At 45.7% G+C, this 16,805-nt stretch overlaps 2 protein-coding genes across 3 annotated transcripts in view; one reads left to right on the top strand and one right to left on the bottom strand.

The window, feature by feature from the left end:
- The window catches only part of CTNNA2 (catenin alpha 2), a 1,017,322-nt gene that overhangs the window by 650,682 nt on the left and 349,835 nt on the right, over nucleotides 1-16,805 (top strand). The gene's annotated exons all lie outside the window — the stretch shown is intronic.
- Nucleotides 10,370-13,227, bottom strand: LRRTM1 (leucine rich repeat transmembrane neuronal 1). Its single transcript, XM_024766410.1, has 2 exons — nucleotides 12,639-13,227; nucleotides 10,370-12,367 (listed from the first exon to the last, which is right to left on the bottom strand). The coding sequence occupies exon 2, from the start codon at nucleotides 12,306-12,308 to the stop codon at nucleotides 10,740-10,742; it is 1,569 nt and encodes a 522-aa protein (XP_024622178.1). The 5' UTR covers nucleotides 12,309-12,367; nucleotides 12,639-13,227; the 3' UTR covers nucleotides 10,370-10,739.

Here is a 16,805-nt window from a genome sequence, read left to right on the forward strand (position 1 = left end):
CTACCAGATCAGAGAACTAGAAAAACTGCCCAAAATTACTACTACAGATGAGAAAGGAAAAGCCACGCAGGTGGCACTGACTTGCCCAAAGGCCAGCAGCCAAGTGACAAAGCTGGAACTTGGACTCTGCCTCATAACACGTGAGCTCCTCTCCCAGAAGAGCGTCCACCTCAGACGCGTTCTCCTTTTGTTACACTTGCTTGAGCAGCATCAAACTGCGGCTGTTAGTACACAGAGAAAAAAACATCTTTAAATAAACACCAGCAAGTCTGTTACAGCTGAAGATGTATACTTAGTGTCTCGGGGGCCAGTGTGATTTAATATTGCCGATATTAAATAAAAGTTTGGGAGCTGGGTAACAATCGCAAGCTGTGTAGTCTCTTTCCACCTTCAGGAATTGACTACAGAGAGCAAACAGCTCCGATGTGAAAGTGAGTTTTGCTGTATTGCCAAAGACCCACACAAATGATGCTTCCTTGAGCTGGCCGCCAGGCTTTGGTATGTGTGAAGGTAGAAGGCGGGGCCACAGCTGCATGGGTACATAGATGTCAGACACACACACGCATATTCCAGTGATGGGCTACATTCACCAGGACTGTCTGATCTCAGTGGCAAATCCAATTCAATTAAGAACCAGAAAAATGTCAAACGTGGGTATCAAGGCTAAGGCCTGAGCCACTTGCAAAGCTATAAAGGAAGAAACGTGTCTCTCTACCCTCAGACTTCACACTCTACCTCCTTAACTTCTCCTTCCAGACCCAGTGCTTTCAGGATCTCATATTTTTGGGTAGTACCCTATCACAGAAGAAAATGGGGGTAACATGGCTTTGCAGCCCTGTTGGACTCAGCACCCCTGCCGGCTGTGTGACTTTGTTTTATTTATCTTTCATTATCTTTTATTAAAGCAAACCAAAGCCCCACTTATCTAGTACCTACCATGTACCAGGCACCCACTTTACAAAGAATATCTCATTTAATTCTCAATAATAACTTATTTAATTCTCCTAATAACCCTATCTCCATTTTATAGTTGAAGGAATTGAGTATCAGAAAGGTTAAGTAACTTGCCAAAGTCACTCAGCCAGAAGTAAACCCAAACACTGTGTCTCCAGAATCAATGTTTGACCCCCCCTCACCACTAAGGCAAGTGACCTTGGGCAAGTCATTGAACCTCTCTAAACCTTAGTTTACCTATCTGTAAAATGAGAATATTAATACTCCTCTGGACAAGGAAGGATAAAGGTTTGTTGCAGGGTTTAAATGAGAAAATGTTAAGGATTTAGCAGGTTGCCAGGCACCTTGTAAATACACTGTGTAATAAACATGTCCATTGCAGGGAGGGGGTGGTGGTGTTTGCCTTTCGTAAATGGATCAGGTTGAAGTGGAGGCCTCTCCTCCACACACCCATGATGAGTCTGGTGGACGTAGACTCTTACCACAGTCTTCTTGCTAATGCCTCGCCTTCAAGTTAAATTGGTCTATTGTTCACTCAACAAACATTTCCTTAATCCCCGAACAAGAAATGTTGTGTCACTTTGATTGAATGAGTTGACCAATTCAATGAGAACTAAAAAACCTGAGTGATGTGTTACCTTTAGTTGCAGTTCAGTGATAACATGATTCCTTCTCTTCTTCCTTACGGTATGTTTGTTCTTTTCTCTTTGCACCTTTATGATTTTTGAAATAGTGTACAAAAAAGGATAAATAAGAGAAATTGAGATAAAAATGACCTGGACAGAAAGCAAAAGAGTGAGGCTGAATTCCAAGAAGGACCATTACTTTTAGAATAAAACCCATGCACACACACACAGACACAGTTGCAGGGAAATATAGATTTCACAGCCAATGCAATCACTATGGAGCAGACAGTGAGACAAAATCACAGAGTGTGTGGTTGTCCTGCAGCTGAGGGACAAATGACAGGATGCCTTGGCCAGCCAAAGACAGACTGTTGCATTATTCCGTTAATTGTGTGTAGCTTGGCTTTTCCAGACCTTTCTGTGGCAGACTAATCCAGCTCTCACTTGCCACTGACTGAGCCATCTCACTTTTATCCAAGTCTGCCTAGAATATCTCTGAGATAGAGAGAGGTCCCTGCCACACATAGTTTGCAATATTGAGAACTCTTAATTGAAGACAAACACACTGATGGTGAACATCTAGTAATACATGATTTCTAAAGAGGACATTGGTTTAAGGAGATAAAATATGCTGGAAGATTCAATCTTTATCCTGGCTTTATTTTAAGTCCCATAAACTGTTGGCAGATCTGAGCTTACGTATGAGCAATTGCCTGTGTTGTTTCATTTGAGAGGAACAAGGAAGGATCTCCTCTCCAAATATACATCACCCAGGTGTTTCAATACCTGCAATTCTAGCATTAGAACAATTTCCTTAGGTTATTCCCCCAAAAGATCTATTTTAAACTTCAAGAATTTCTGGGCAAAATAGGTATCAAGATCCATCCATCCATTTTCTACTAGCATTTAGTTGTCACATCCTTTAAAGAGTTGCTGGTAAAGAAGTTGATGGCAGTAGGCTGAATGGAAAGGGAACATTTTGATGTTCGCTATTTGGGAAGCATTGGCATCTATTTGGAAGTCTCTGAGGCATCATGGAGGCTCCCGTGGAAATGAGAAGAGTGTCAGGCTTGGGAGGGGGCTTGAGGGGGGCACCAACTGGGCAGTAGTGAGACTGTGATGCCAAATTTTGTCATTGCCAGACTCTGGCTGGTGAGGGAGAAGGTATAGGAACATGAGTGCAATGTGTGCTCCAGGACTCCTGCTGGAAGACTTACTGAGGTTTGTACTTTGAGCAAGGCCAGCCATGTCTCATCACAACCAATCAGAGAAGGAAAGGGAAATGACGGAGGAGGACACAGAATTTAGAAGACGCAGTTCCAGGTGCTAGGCCTTGACCTTCGGCAAGCTACTTAACCTCTTTTGATCTGAGTCTTCTTGTCTAAAAGATGGGACAAGTTTGTGTCTGCCTTTTGTGATTATTGGGAGAATTAAAGTAAATAAAATAATTGTAAAGAATACTTAGTAAACTATAGAACACTCAGAAACAAATGACAAGCCCATGTATGCTTGTACATCTTTCTCACAAAATCAGCCCCACCTAGAGGAGTCAGTGAGGCTGGGGCCTCCTCACTTAACACTGACCCCCCCATCCACCAGCCCACCATGCTTTCTTAAAGAGCTGCAGTCTGACTTGTGGATCTTACAGATTGCTGAGCTACAAATGTGGCGATACTTGTGACCCTCTAGCTCAGTGTTTCCCAAATTTGACTGAACTTTATAATCACCTGGGAAGTTTTAAAACATAACCTCACCAAAGCCACACTCCAGATCAATTAAATCCACATCTCTGTGGGAGAGACCCAGGCATCAATATTTGTTAAAGCTCCCAAGTGCTTTCAATGTGCAGCCAGGGTGGAGAAGCATTTTCCTAGCTGAGCAAAAGAAAGAAGGATGCAACTAGAAAACTATTTTTTTTCTCATAAAGCAGGGAGAAAAATGGCTTCCCAACATGACATTGATAAGAAGCCAATAGCCAACCTGGTAGATGAGAGTCAGGAAAGAAACGATTAAAAAGGGTTGTGGAGTAGAGTTGGTGTATCACAGCCATTCCCGATGATTATTCGATCAATATAAAGCACAAATCTTGAAACTCTCTCCCCTCTTGCTCTCTTTTTTTCCTCTCTCTTCCCCTCTCCCCCCACCTTCCAACCTTGACTTTTACTTTTCCCACCTCTCCATTTCTCCATCCCTCCCCCTTGCTCTCATTTTACTAAAGGGCTCTGAACCCCTAGTTTTCATTGTAGCCACTTACTCAGATCTAGTAAGTTATTTCAGGAGTCCTGTGCAAACGTTTGCCTGTACTTCTTCCCTGCCCCCCCCACCTCCACCGCAGTGGCTTCTTCAGCCTTTTTACTGGTCCTGCTTCATGACAGTTCCCTGTGTCTCCCCATCTCACGTGTGGGTGAGTGTGTGTCCTCTCTAGGGTTTCCTTTCATCTTCCTGCACGTTCTAAAAACCCCATTTTCCACCCACACTTGCCCGTGCTTTCTCATCTGTTTTCCAGCATACCCACATCCCTCTCTGAAGCCCTGGTCTCTTTGTGAATTTTTATCTACCATTACACGTTCACATGCAGTCAATCCTGATGAATCAGAACATTTGGGGAATGGGAATTCAGGGGAATTTTAATTTTCTGGTTAAGTGGCACTAGCTTGAAACCACTTTTGTTTTATTGTCGGGGAAAATGATGAAACAGAAGCCTAGAACCCGAAGGGTCCTTAGGGAATACCTGGATGAACCCTCCCAAAGGCAAAGAGAGAGAGGCTGTCTGCAGTTAAGATGACTACCAGTTGGACCCAAGGCCTGTGAGTACCAGCTCCAGGTCTAAAGACCATCTCTCCTGACTTCAAGACCGGGGTTCTTTCAGAGCACTCTCTCGACATAGCCTGCAGAATTGTTGATTAACCAGGACCAGTCAAAAGTAAGTTGCATTTTTGAAGTGAACTCTCTAGCTCTCTCCTAATGTCATAGGCCCATAAACTTCACTCATCAATGTGGTCTGCCTGGCCCCAAATGCCTTTCAGTTTGTGATGCCTGCATCTCTAGACCATCCTGCTTCTAAGGTCTGAAAATCATGGCCCTGATTAATATGTCCACCACTCACTAGACTAAGCAGATTGATTTTTATTTTTATGTTTTGGCTGCACCACATGGTATACGGGATCTTAGTTCCCCAACCAGGGATCGAACCCATGCTCCCTGAGTTGGAAGTGCGGAGTCTTAACCACTGGACCTCCAGGGAAGTCCCAGCACATTGATTTTTCAAATGAAAGCCCATTCCCACCTTGGAGACATTCCAGGCTTGGTTAGAGAAGGGGAAAAGCCCAGACTCAGAACACCTACTGAAAGGAATATCAAGTTTCTCATTTTCCTTCTTGTTAATTAAATAGCCACTGTTAACTCAATTTTTTTTTCTGTTTCCTAAATGAGGTATTGCCAGAGAAAAAGTGGGTCAATGGAGGGCTCTGACAGGTTTTGTCCCAGTTAATTTAAGTTTTGCCATATGTTGTTTGAGAAGGGTGTGCTAGCTACAGGTCCTCGCGCTGGTCAGCGGCCAACCTGAGGGGTTTTCTTTAGACTTCCAATTCTCTTGCAAGAGAGGAAGGTTAGAAGGCAACAGAGCTGGGTGAACGAATCAAAGCAAAGCTGGAACGCAGCTTGTTGGTGTCAATGGCCTCATTACTCTATACCAGGGAGCAGAGTTTCTGGAACTCGGCACCCTTGACATTTTAGGGTAAATTATTCCTTGTTGAGGGGGCCTTCCTGTACATTGTAGGGTGCTCAGCAAGGATCCATGACCTCTACTCACTGGATGCTGGTAGCATCCCAACCCCAAGCATGAAAATCACAAATGTTTCTGGACATTACGTTGATTGGGTGGCAGATTTGCCCCTGTTTGAGACCCACCACCATACCATAGAGACATAGACCATTTAATGACCAAGAGGGGTCATTAAATAAATCCTCAACAGTAATATATGAATACCTAGAAGACCTTAGTCTCTCTGAGTCCAAAATCCTCTGGTTAGTGGTTGGACTGGATGATTAACTGAACTTTGAGCTCCTAGAAGCCTGTGAGAGGCCTCCTCTGTTGGCAGAGTCCTGCATGACCCGATTACCAGAGGCCAGAGCAAACAAAGTCATGATGAAAATTCCTGTATTCAAACATTGCACCCATGTCATCCACCAAGAATATGGTGAGCATGTACCCTTAGCCCAGGCTAGTCCTAGGGTCTTCGCTGGTTAGAGGAGTGGAGGAGGCAACCATTCAAGGAAATTAGAAACAGGGTATAGTTAAAAGGACACCAGACTGAATGCCCTGTGCTTCCAATTACTAGCTGTACAGAAACACTCAACCTCTCTAAGCCTCAGGTTCCTCATGTAAAGATAAGGTCTAGATAAAGGCTCACATACCAAGTAACCATTCAATAAATGTATTTTCTCCATCTCATTTACAACCCTGACTAAGCCTTAAGGATGTAATAGCCAGGCTTTTGCTTTGAGCAGAAAACTGTAAACTGTGTCCAGCTGAGGAAGGCCAGGAGATGGGGCCCAGTCACAGGAGGAAGAATTCTGCCTGCAGGATCCCTGGAAAAAAATTTGAGTAGAGCAATTTTTAATGGAGAAATGTTTTGCAACCCTGAGGTGGAACTCATCAGTTAGGTGCATGCTCTGTAAAGAATGCTTTGCTGTCTCTTACCACTAGGTAGCAGGCATACACCCTTCTATGGAATGAGGCGCTCAGAAGATCCCCAGCCTGCAGAGCCTCTACCACTCATCAACTAATGCCTGAAAATACCATCAGCCACCTCAGTCCTTTACACCTTGTGATTGATTTTATCAGATCCTTTTGTGAGTAAAAGTTTGATCATGGAAAAAGAAAGCAGAAGGATAATTAATGCTGGAGGGATTAGTTATATAATATGATCACGTGTATGTTGTTATACATGTGGTTATATATATATATATATATATATACATACATACATGACAACGTAGTATGTGTGACTATTATGTGTCATTTTATGTCATTTACGTATATGTATGTATGTGTATATCCCTAAACTTCTCCCAAAATATATTTCAGGAACCTAATAGTCATATTCCAATTAACTCCTTGCTATTTGATATTCCATCCATGGCAAGCCCAAATCAACCAACATAACCACCTATCTAGAGGATATAATTGATGCTTATTTTGACTACCCTGAAACATTATAATACCCATTCTCCAAAGCATATAAATTCTGGCCTCTTGATAATATTCTCTGTGAGAAGGGTATCTGATGCCTTTCATGATCCCAGGATGTGTGATCCACCAGTGCCTCCTTCTACATGGCTGCACCAGACAGAATAAGTGCCGAACTTGCTGACAAGTCGATTAATGTAACCCAGCAACACAGGAGGCCCCTAAGCCCTCCAGTGATCTGTGTGCAGTTGCTCAGGAAACTTGAGAGAAATAACAGGTAGTGTCTGCCCCTCTAATGACTTACACGTACTCATAAACGTGTTGTTGATGCTAAGTCATACCGAATGTCTCCTTCCTGAAGGCAGGGGAAAAAAGGTAAGGCACTCTTAGACTTTGAAGAGCTTGAGAGAATATTAAAAATGAATTTTAAAAGTTTCCTTTTACTGGAATAACCTTTTCTTTATGATGGCAACTTTGCAGTCTTGAGAGCCTGGGCTGGCTGGTGGTCTCAACTATCAGGGCTGGAGTCTGAGCCCCAGGGGCTGCGTTTCCTCAGAGTGAAGGCCAAAGGATGGGTTTCATTTAACCTGCTCACTCTGGTACCACCTAAAAAAAAAAAACTATCGGGGCTAAGACTGGTCTGAGAGTGTCATTTGTCATTTGAAAGGACTTTTTTTTCTATATAAATATTTGAGAAACCTCTACACTAGGGCTGAACTTTAATCAGCTGGGAAGGTACTGCAAATGGAGGGTTAATCCATCACAATGCCCAGGAAGAGACAATGCCCAGGTCTTAAATTCCTTCCACACAGCACAGGACAAGGAGATCAGCACCCTCTGAGGGAAGAACAACCAAAAAAAGGGTGCTACACCTTTAAAAAATCAGATTGTCTTTTAAATGCTCAGTAGTTTCCTTAGAGGGGGTCAGACAGAGCAAGTTTCTTGAAGCTTAAAGATCAATTAATTTAAGAAAGAAAAGATTTCAAGGGTCATAAAACCTTAGTTAAATCTACCAATTTCCCTCATTCTTGCCTTCCCCCATCTGCTGCCATTCTCCAAAGCAAGAGGTGCAGGAGCATGAAATGAAGTGAGCTAAATTTCTGTTTGTGTAGGAAACATATTTCCTTGCCTATACAGGCACACAGCATAGAGACAGTCAGACACACACACACACACAAACACACACAAACAAATTAAGAACACAGTATTCATGACCATCATTTGTTCTCCAGGTCTCAGGTTACAGAGTCCTGTTTACAATAGTATTTCATTAGATATACTTGGGCTTCAGATCTTCTACATATGTGGTGTTTAGTCATACAGTGGGTAGGGGTGGCAGCAGCAAATAACAAAGCATGATTATTCTCTAGCTTTTTCTCATGGCCACATTTACAAAAGAAGAATAAAGAGGGAAAAAGTCTTAGAGATAGGAGAGAAATTCTCCAGTTTCCAATATCCATATTTCTAGGGGGTAGGGTGGATCTGTGCTTCTGATGTTTGCCAATAAGGCTTTGCTTCTGGGAGCTTTCCCCGTAAGCACACCAACACCGCCCTTAATGCACCAAGCCAGAGCAGCTTTTGGCACTGGATTTCAGGAACCTTCCTAGGAGCACATCAAATCCATGGAATCCAAGGATTGAATTGAATCCTTCAGTTGCACAATTGGGGGATTTTTTTTTTTTTTCCAGAAAAGGTCTGTTGTCTCCTAGAGGAGGTCTCTTTATTAAGGTTTCATTATAGATGTTCCTGCAGTCCCTACCCTCCAAGTGAGATGCTGTTTACAATGGCATTCCCAAATGATCATTCTTAGACTAAATCCAAAACCCCCTCAAAGTTATCAAAGCGTCTCTCTTCTAGAACATTACTAGTTTAAATGGGTGTTGCGTGCATGGTATGTGTCATCAAGTCATGTTTTAATTATAAACAAAATAAGATGAAGTTTCCTGGTCAGAGAAAATGAGATTATGGGGAGGTGGGTGTGCGCACGCGTGCGCACGCACGCCCACGCGCACCCACGCGTCTGTGCGTGTGTAAGAAGCTCTCCACCAAGGCTTAACATCTTAGAGACATTTGCAAAATATTTCTCTTGAAAGAACCTCTTAGAAGCAGTATTTTTAGGCATATTGGGTTCTCCACTGGTAGGAGAGAAATCTACTAACAACCCTCAGATTAAGTAAACCTCCTGGTGATGCCATTCTGCATTTCAAACAGCTGATTGTGCCTTTTTAGGTAGGTGGCCGGAGGCATTTGCATTTTGGGAGAGGGTGGTGTATGTTTTCTCCCCCCATCCCTCTTCCTGCTATTCAGACTTGGCTCTCTCTCCCAAAAGAAAAGGAAAAAAGAAAGATGCCAGTCTGTAAGATCATTCAGAGGGGTGAGCACCTGAGTTTGAGAAAAACTTCTGGACATGGGCAACATTAGCTCACCAGCTGTCACTCATGCCAGTTTATTTCAATCACACATTTGCTTAAATTGCTAGCTAGTGAAAGACCATCACACATACTCCTCCCCTGTCCCTTCCCCACATCGCCACCTGCTACCACTCTTGAATTTAGTTCAATAAACAACCCACACCTCTGTGGACCTGGAAACCTATGAGGTTGGGAAGGGGAAATCACTGACTCCAACACAGAAAAAAACTAAGACAACACAGGAAAGCAGGCATCACACAACAGGGCAATCTGAAGAGAGGCAGCTTTTCTGTCCTGGGTTAACAAATTATTCCTGTTTCAGTAACATTGGAACATAGGATCAAAAGCTCATTTTCCCCATCCCACCGCATCCCCATCACTTCTGTATCCCGTCTGCCCCTAAAGTCTCCTGCTACAAGCAGCACCCAGGGAGGAGTTCAGCCCAGGGTAGGATTTTCCCACTGTTCCCCAGAGCAACTAGGAGTGTGCTGTCACTGCTGAGAGCCTCAGCTTGCTGCAGTCTTACCAATATGCTCCAGAAAGCACAGCTTTCATCACCGAACATTTGTATTCCGCCTTATTTCCCTGAGTCAGACTACAGAGAGCAGGAGATGAGGGTCTTTCACTTGAGAGAGTATGGAAAAGGGAACAAATGCTACTAAGTCTGGTGAATCAAAGGCGTAGAATAGTGAACCAGTGGCATTTGGGGGTGAGATTTTGAATCGATTTGAAAGATGCTTGTATTAAGTGCAAAAATGTTTCCTGCTCATAAGAAAAACTGTGTGGCACTGCCTTTTAAAAAACATTTGCAATGATCTCTGCCTTAAAGGCTGAGCAAGGATGCTCAGTCCTCAGTCTGCCTTTCAATTGCTTTGAAGTGGCTAGATTGCACTGCACCCCCCCACCCCCAAATATAATATAAAGGGTCTTGCTTTTTACAGTCCTTAATCATGTGGGGTACATCCACCTGATAAGCTGTTTGTCCTTCTTAATGTTTCAAAATGAGCCTGGCTACTTCTGAATTTCTGGATTTTCCCTGTGGCCACTAGATCACCCCTACACACACACACACACACACACACACACACACACACACACACACATATACACACACGGTGGGGGGAGGAAATTCTAACTGTTGCTTCACTCTTAACCAGGTAACAATTCATTTAGGTTACACCAGTCTGTAAAAACTGTAAATGCTATTTTATTTTAAACATTTTAAGTTTACAAAAAAAAAATCAATGATTGGTACCTTTTTACACTCTCAGATTCCTGAATATGGACAGATCTTCAAAGGGAGGAAGGAGTTCTCATATGAAATTTAAGATAGACTGTCCTGAAGGTTGTGGGGTGGGGTTTTGTTGTGTTTTATCTCGTTTTTGTTTTTAAGACACAATAAAGCTAAAATGTCAAGTCTCTGGGAGAGATCCCCTTGCGGTTTCAGTCAAGGAGCATATCAGAGCACAGACAGGAGACCCCAGCCTGGTGCTTGCCGGCCCGCCCCGGCTGTCCAGGCATATTTGGTAGCGCACGGGTTGGGAGCCACTGGGACAATCACACCTCGCATTCCCTGGCGGGCTGCTGGTGGCAGGTACAAGAGCCATACTCGTTGATGATGACCAGGGCTCCCTCAATGTGGTTCGGTTTGTAATCAACGTAGTATTCCTGGGCAGACATGGCAGCCATCTGATGCATGGTCTGTTTCTGCTTTTGCTTCCTGCGCTGCGTCACAAAGCACTGTCTGAGCTGCCTGAGACTGGCTGGGAAGCACTTCCAAGAGACATAGAGCACCAGGACCACGATGAGGAAGGAGAAAATGAGGGCCATGGTGCCGGTGACCACCTTGTGAATCTGCACAGCGTTCTCGGCGTGTTCGCCGCCTGGGAGGGCCACGGTAGCCAGCTCAGGCGTGCTGTCGGGCTGCCCCTCCCTGCCGTCAGCGAGAGTGGTGGCCGGGCCGGCGGGGGATCCCAGGTCGCTGCGGTTGGTGACGGCGGAGAGCAGGTGGCCGCTGGTGGGCTCGGCCCCCTCCTCGCACAGGTGGAAAGCGTACACTGCGTCCAGGACGTCCTCGCCCTGTGCGTACTCGGGGCTGGCGCACTGCAAGTTGCCATCGTAGCGCCCCTGGAAGTTGCTGAGCCATGAGGCCAGGGCGCACACGTTGCGCCCACAGTCCCAGAGGTTCCCGGCCAGGGTGACGCTCGTCAGCGACTTCCAGGAGTTGAGGATACGGGGCTCGATGTAGGTGAGACGGTTGGAGTCCAGCTGCAGGGACTGGAGGTGTGGCACGGTCTCGAACACATGGGGCTCCATGTACTCGATCTCGTTGCCCGACAGGTCCATTTTCTCCAGGTTCCATACCCAGTCCAGCGAGCTGACCACAATGGCCACCTTGTTCCTCCTCAGGCAGAGCGAGTGCAGGGAGATGAGGCGGGGGAAGTGGGCAAAGTTCACCTTGACCAAGTCGTTGTGCTCCAGGTGCAGCTCGGTGAGCTTGAACAAGCCGGCGAAAGAGTTGCGCGCCAGACTCTTGAGCTGATTGTATCCGATGTCGAGAAACTTGAGGCTGCGGCAGTCCTGGAAGATGCGCACGGGCACGAACTGGATGGCGTTGGCCCGCATGTGCAGCGTGGTGAGCTTCCGCAGCCCGTGGAAGAGATCGGGCGCGAGCGCCTGCAGCTTGTTGTACGAGAGGTCCACGCTGCGCAGGTTGGGCATGGGCCGGAAGGTGGTGTTGGCCAGTTGGGTGATCTGGTTGGAACTCAGTGTGAGTTCCTTAACTCGGCGCAGTTTCTGAAAGGCGTCCCCCTGCACCGAGCAGATGTGATTGTGATCCAGATAGAGCCACGTGAGCTGCATTAACCCCGTGAACTGGCCGGCGCGCAGCTCCGAGAGGCTGTTGTAGCGCAGGGACAAGCCCAGCAGGCCGGACAGGTTGTGGGGCGCCTCGGTGAGGTTGAGCGCCTCGCAGTACAGCAGCCGCCCCTCGCACCGGCACAGCTGCGGGCACCCGCTGGGGGCGGCGGGCAGCATCTGAAAGCAGGCCCCCAGCAAACACAAGACCACCCCCGAGGGCCTCCTCAGCAGCCAGTATAGACAGAGACCGAGCAGCAGGAAATCCATTAGCGAGAATCTTTCCAGAGAGGCTGGAGAATGTCCATTGGAAGCGCTCGGTCAGAAATCTACATCATATTTTATTCCGAGGGAGGGGGAGCGGGGGAGGGGGAGAAAAGGGCAAAAATCAAATAAATACATTGAAATAAAGCAGGACCCCCCCCCTCCCCAAAGCCACACGTTCACCTCTAAGCATGCAGAAAGCTGGGCAGCATAGAAAGTTCACAGCCACGTAAAGATCAAAGAGATGGTGATTTGGTCCATGTTAGATGCTGCAGCAAAGGGAGGAAAAAAAAAAAATCTTCGGGAAAGAATTTAATTAAAAAGTGTCTTACCCACCCTTTTCCAGAGAGTGACAACCTCCATTCAGCTGCTCCCTTTGTGTGCAGGCTAATTATATGCAGGGCGAGAGAAGACCCCTCTGTGTTTCCGAGGCAGCCCCGGTCCGCGGCCGGCGGATCTGGCAGGCGCACAATGTCTCACTTTGCTGCTCCGCTCGGGGCTGCAAGGGCGGCCGGCGAGGCGGGGAGGCGACTTCTAGGACCCGCAAGTTTCCCAACTGCGTGCGGGAGCCGGGGCTTCGCCTTCCTGCCGCTGTCCTTTCCCTCTGCAGTTCGGACTGTGACGTTGTGGGGGAAAAAAAACTCCAAACTCGGGGCTCGCGACTCCCCAGGATTTGACAGTCTGGTTAATGTCCGTCATTGGAAAGGACCACTGACCGGCGCCACCTTTTGCTCCGCGGAGACAGCCTGCCATTCGCGCCCGGGGCGGCTGCGGAGAGCGGGCTCGCTCATGCTTTGCGGGCGGCGGGGAGGTGCGGGCGGCGGGCGGCTCGGGTGGCGGCGCTGGGAGCGGGGAGCGGCGCCCGGAGCCCGGGCTCCTTCCCTCCGCCAGGCAGTGTGAGGCGCGAGCTTGCACCGGCACCTACTGCTCACTGAGTGTCGTAAGCTGCTCACGATTGTGCGTCTTCCCGGAGCACCTCAGACTTGGGCAGATTGAAAAGGGGTGGGCAGAAAACCAACATTCTCCCGAGCCACTAAAGTAATATATGTTCTTTGATGAAATGGAAATAACTTTCAGCTTTTTGGTCCATATTTCCAAAAAGGAAAAAAAAAAAAAAAAAGGAGGGGGGATGGAGGTTTGGAAAAGCATCATCAACGACAAGATATTTCCAAGTGGGAGACTGAAATATTCTGTTCCGCCCTCCCCTTCCCTTTGGGGAACGTTCCCCCCTCCCCCTTTAAAGCTGTCTACGTGTAAGAGATACGTAGGAATCTGTAGAGAAATCAACATTTGGTCCTTTGCTTTAGAAAAGCAACTTGAGAGAAGCTAGAGGAAAGCAATGATTGTGGGGATTTGGCTGAGATTTTTCTTTTTTCCCTTGCGGGCAATGGAGTTCTGCAGTCAGCCAGCAATTTTAGGTGGTGGGTGGGGGAATGCTTTCCAAACTCAGCGGATTTGGAAAGCCATCCTGGTCCTGGCGGTAGACCTAGAGTGGCAGAAACCTATGTCTGTGTACAGGGAGTTTTTCTTGCCCGAGATCCCTCTGGGGCTTCACCAGTCTCCATAGATGTCTGTGGGGTCCCGGGTGGATTAAAGAAAGATTCTAATGTCTGACACCGGGAGGGCTGACCCTGACGTGCTACTCATGGTGATTACAGAACACTGCAGTACACTCCGCTCCAGGAGAATGTGCGAGAGGATGAGAGGAGAAGGGGTAGTTTAAACCCTCGTGAAGCCTACCCCTTTCTATATATACACCCAGTACTTAATCTTTGAGACTGTTACTAAATTGTATCATCTGAGCATGAAGAGTTCTTGGCCTGATTATTTCCATTAACACTCATTTATGGATGGGCTCCTTAAGCTTCTTATGTTGAGCTCTGTCTTGTTCCAGCTGGTCTGGAGAGGGTCTGCATTGCTGTTGTCAGGGACCTGTTGGTCATCTGTTAAAAAAAAAAAAAAAAAAAAAAAGTGAGTGGATAAGCCTACCTTCTTGACAAATATGCCCAAGGAGGCAATAGGGAGAATCCAATGTGAATTTCCAGCTCCTCACTTCTAATTCCCATCATATCTGACTCTTAGGAACTGAAAATAAGTGGACATTATCTATAGTTGTGCTCTCATTGATAAGAATGAGGTGGGTTACCAAAGCTCCAGGGTTGGGCTGGCTTTGGACAAATAACTAAGTTGCTCCTTACATTCGAGCTGAAGACACTACTAACCGGTGGAATCAAAGTCACCAAAGACTAGTGGTACTTTTCAGGAAAAGTTTTATGAACAGGGACATGAATCATTCCGTTTCGTATTCCTCTGAGCTCTGGCCTGGTCATTCATCTCTGAGATGCATCCTTCAATTGGAAAGAAAACAAAGCTGAAATGTCCTAGACATCACATGCTGCCTTAGGAGCTAAAAGAGACATTAGAAAATCTGAATTTTGCACATGACGAAACTGAGGTACAGAGACATCGGGTGATTATCCGAGGTCTCACAGCTTGTTACCGGCACAGATAGGTTATTTTCTGTCTCGCACCAAAGTGGTGGCCTTCCTTTCCCGTTCTTGATAGTCACCTCTCCAGCCCTCTTGCCTCCTGCCTGACTCTGGACTGGGCACTGGCACCTCCAGGGTGCTGCGGAACACTTTAACAGACAGACAATTTCACCATCAAGAGTTTTCACCTCTTGCCAAGACAATTATTCCTCACAGCAAGCCGGCTGATTGAGCCATAAACTCTAAAGGGTTGGGGAGCTGGGGCAGGCAGGGGTAAACATTGGCCAACCATTCAGCCAGTATTGTGAGTACAAGCCACCCAATCCCCATGGCTGCTAGGAAGAAAATTCTCCTAATGCAGGCAGCTTGCAAAGTGGTGCTAGAGCCTGCCAAATGGGCAAGAAGAGGTCCCACTTTGGATGTCACTTGATTTGTAGAGCTGGTACAGAGGCAGAAAAGAGTTGAGTGTTGGCAAGAAGGAAGGAAAATAAAATTAAATTCACTGCATTTATATGTGAGCTTTCTTCTAAGTATGATACTCAAAACGTAGAAGATATGTCTAGGCTGTAATTAAAAAATACATATGTACATATATATATTGCTTTTCACGTTATTATCCTGCAGATCATTTCATCTGGATGGTATCTTTAAATCTTTCCCACTTCTAATGTGGCAAGTTTGCATCTTTTCTACGGTTTTAAACCCCTTGGCAGAACCGTATACATTAACAGATTGAAATGAGCTTTATTGAAATTTAGCTATTCTAAGTCATCTAAGTTGCAGAATCCCAATTTATTATGTATTTAAAGCATACCAGCCCTGATTAAATCAATGCAAATTAGGTTAAATAAGAACAACATGAATCAAGTGTTTCAGCAAAGTTGAGTCGAGAAACGACAACTTTTGAGTCACCAAAGCAGGCTGATATAGCTGGTTTTCATGAGTTTTAATGTCATGCCTCTTAGGGTCCAACACACTAAAAAAGTAAAAAAGAGGAAAGAGCTCACATAAACTTCTTTCTTTCCTCATGTTTGATCTCTCATAACTCTTTACCTCTCTTGTGAGAACATCTAATGCATCAGGCTGTAATGTGACGATTGTGTATATACATGATCAAGCTCTTTTTCTGGGCTAAGCACAGGTCTCTTTTGGTAAATGTCTTCTCCTTCAGCGTCGGATGCTGATGAGAGATATTTTACACACTTTAAAAACACCCTTGTTATTTTCCGTGTTTGTATGGGGAAAGATATTTAGCATATCTTGCTGAACTGCCATAGTAGCTGAGCAAGAAAGGCACCTCAAGCCATTAGGCCAACATGGGATTGGGGAGTGGGGTAAGAAAGGATAAGAATCTTGAAAACGTGGACTCAGCAAATGGGAAGGAACTCAGGGGTACGTGAAGTATGGATCTGATTGCCAAAACACAATCTGGAACTAAGAGGTGGAAGAGCAAGCTCGATGCAGCTGGAGAGGCCAGAAGTATAGTTTGGAGGAGGGAGAGGTAATTAATTCCTCCTCTTCTAAACCTTATACGGATACATTAACCTTTGCATAATAAACCCTCCTTGCTTCTTCTTGGTACTTTATGTTGTGATGGGGTGCTAGGGGGGTGGTCACATGCAGTTGTTTTTTTGTTTTTTTTTCTTGAAATGTTGTACGTCTCCCATTTCATCTCAACTGAAGGCCACCTCCAATTCGTTTATTTGAGTCAAAATAGTTTGTGAACATAGAGGTGAAAGTGACAAAAGTCTGAAATGAGCATGCATTCTGAGGATTGGCCTTCCGATAGTCATCTTTGGCAGTGTTCAAGGAAAGACAAATTCAAGTGGTGATTTTAATGTTCTGTCATTGCTTGCTCCAGCCTGGACCTTGGTCTTTATGTGGTTGTCTTTACTTTTCAGTAGCAGTGAGCACTGGCTTTTCTTTAAAAGGAAACGTTTAGATGTAGGGGAGGAGGGTGGGAGTCACAATTTCAAAAGGAGAGAATTAACTCTGTTGTTCCTGTGGGCACACA

Source organism: Neophocaena asiaeorientalis, unplaced genomic scaffold (genome assembly GCF_003031525.2).
Source record: "Neophocaena asiaeorientalis asiaeorientalis breed wild unplaced genomic scaffold, Neophocaena_asiaeorientalis_V1.1 scaffold255, whole genome shotgun sequence".
Lineage (NCBI taxonomy): Eukaryota > Metazoa > Chordata > Mammalia > Artiodactyla > Phocoenidae > Neophocaena > Neophocaena asiaeorientalis.

What these genes read in the sequence shown, in the direction of transcription:
- LRRTM1 (XM_024766410.1), bottom strand. Translation starts at nt 12,308, where the DNA reads ATGGATTTCCTGCTGCTCGGTCTCTGTCTATACTGGCTGCTGAGGAGG.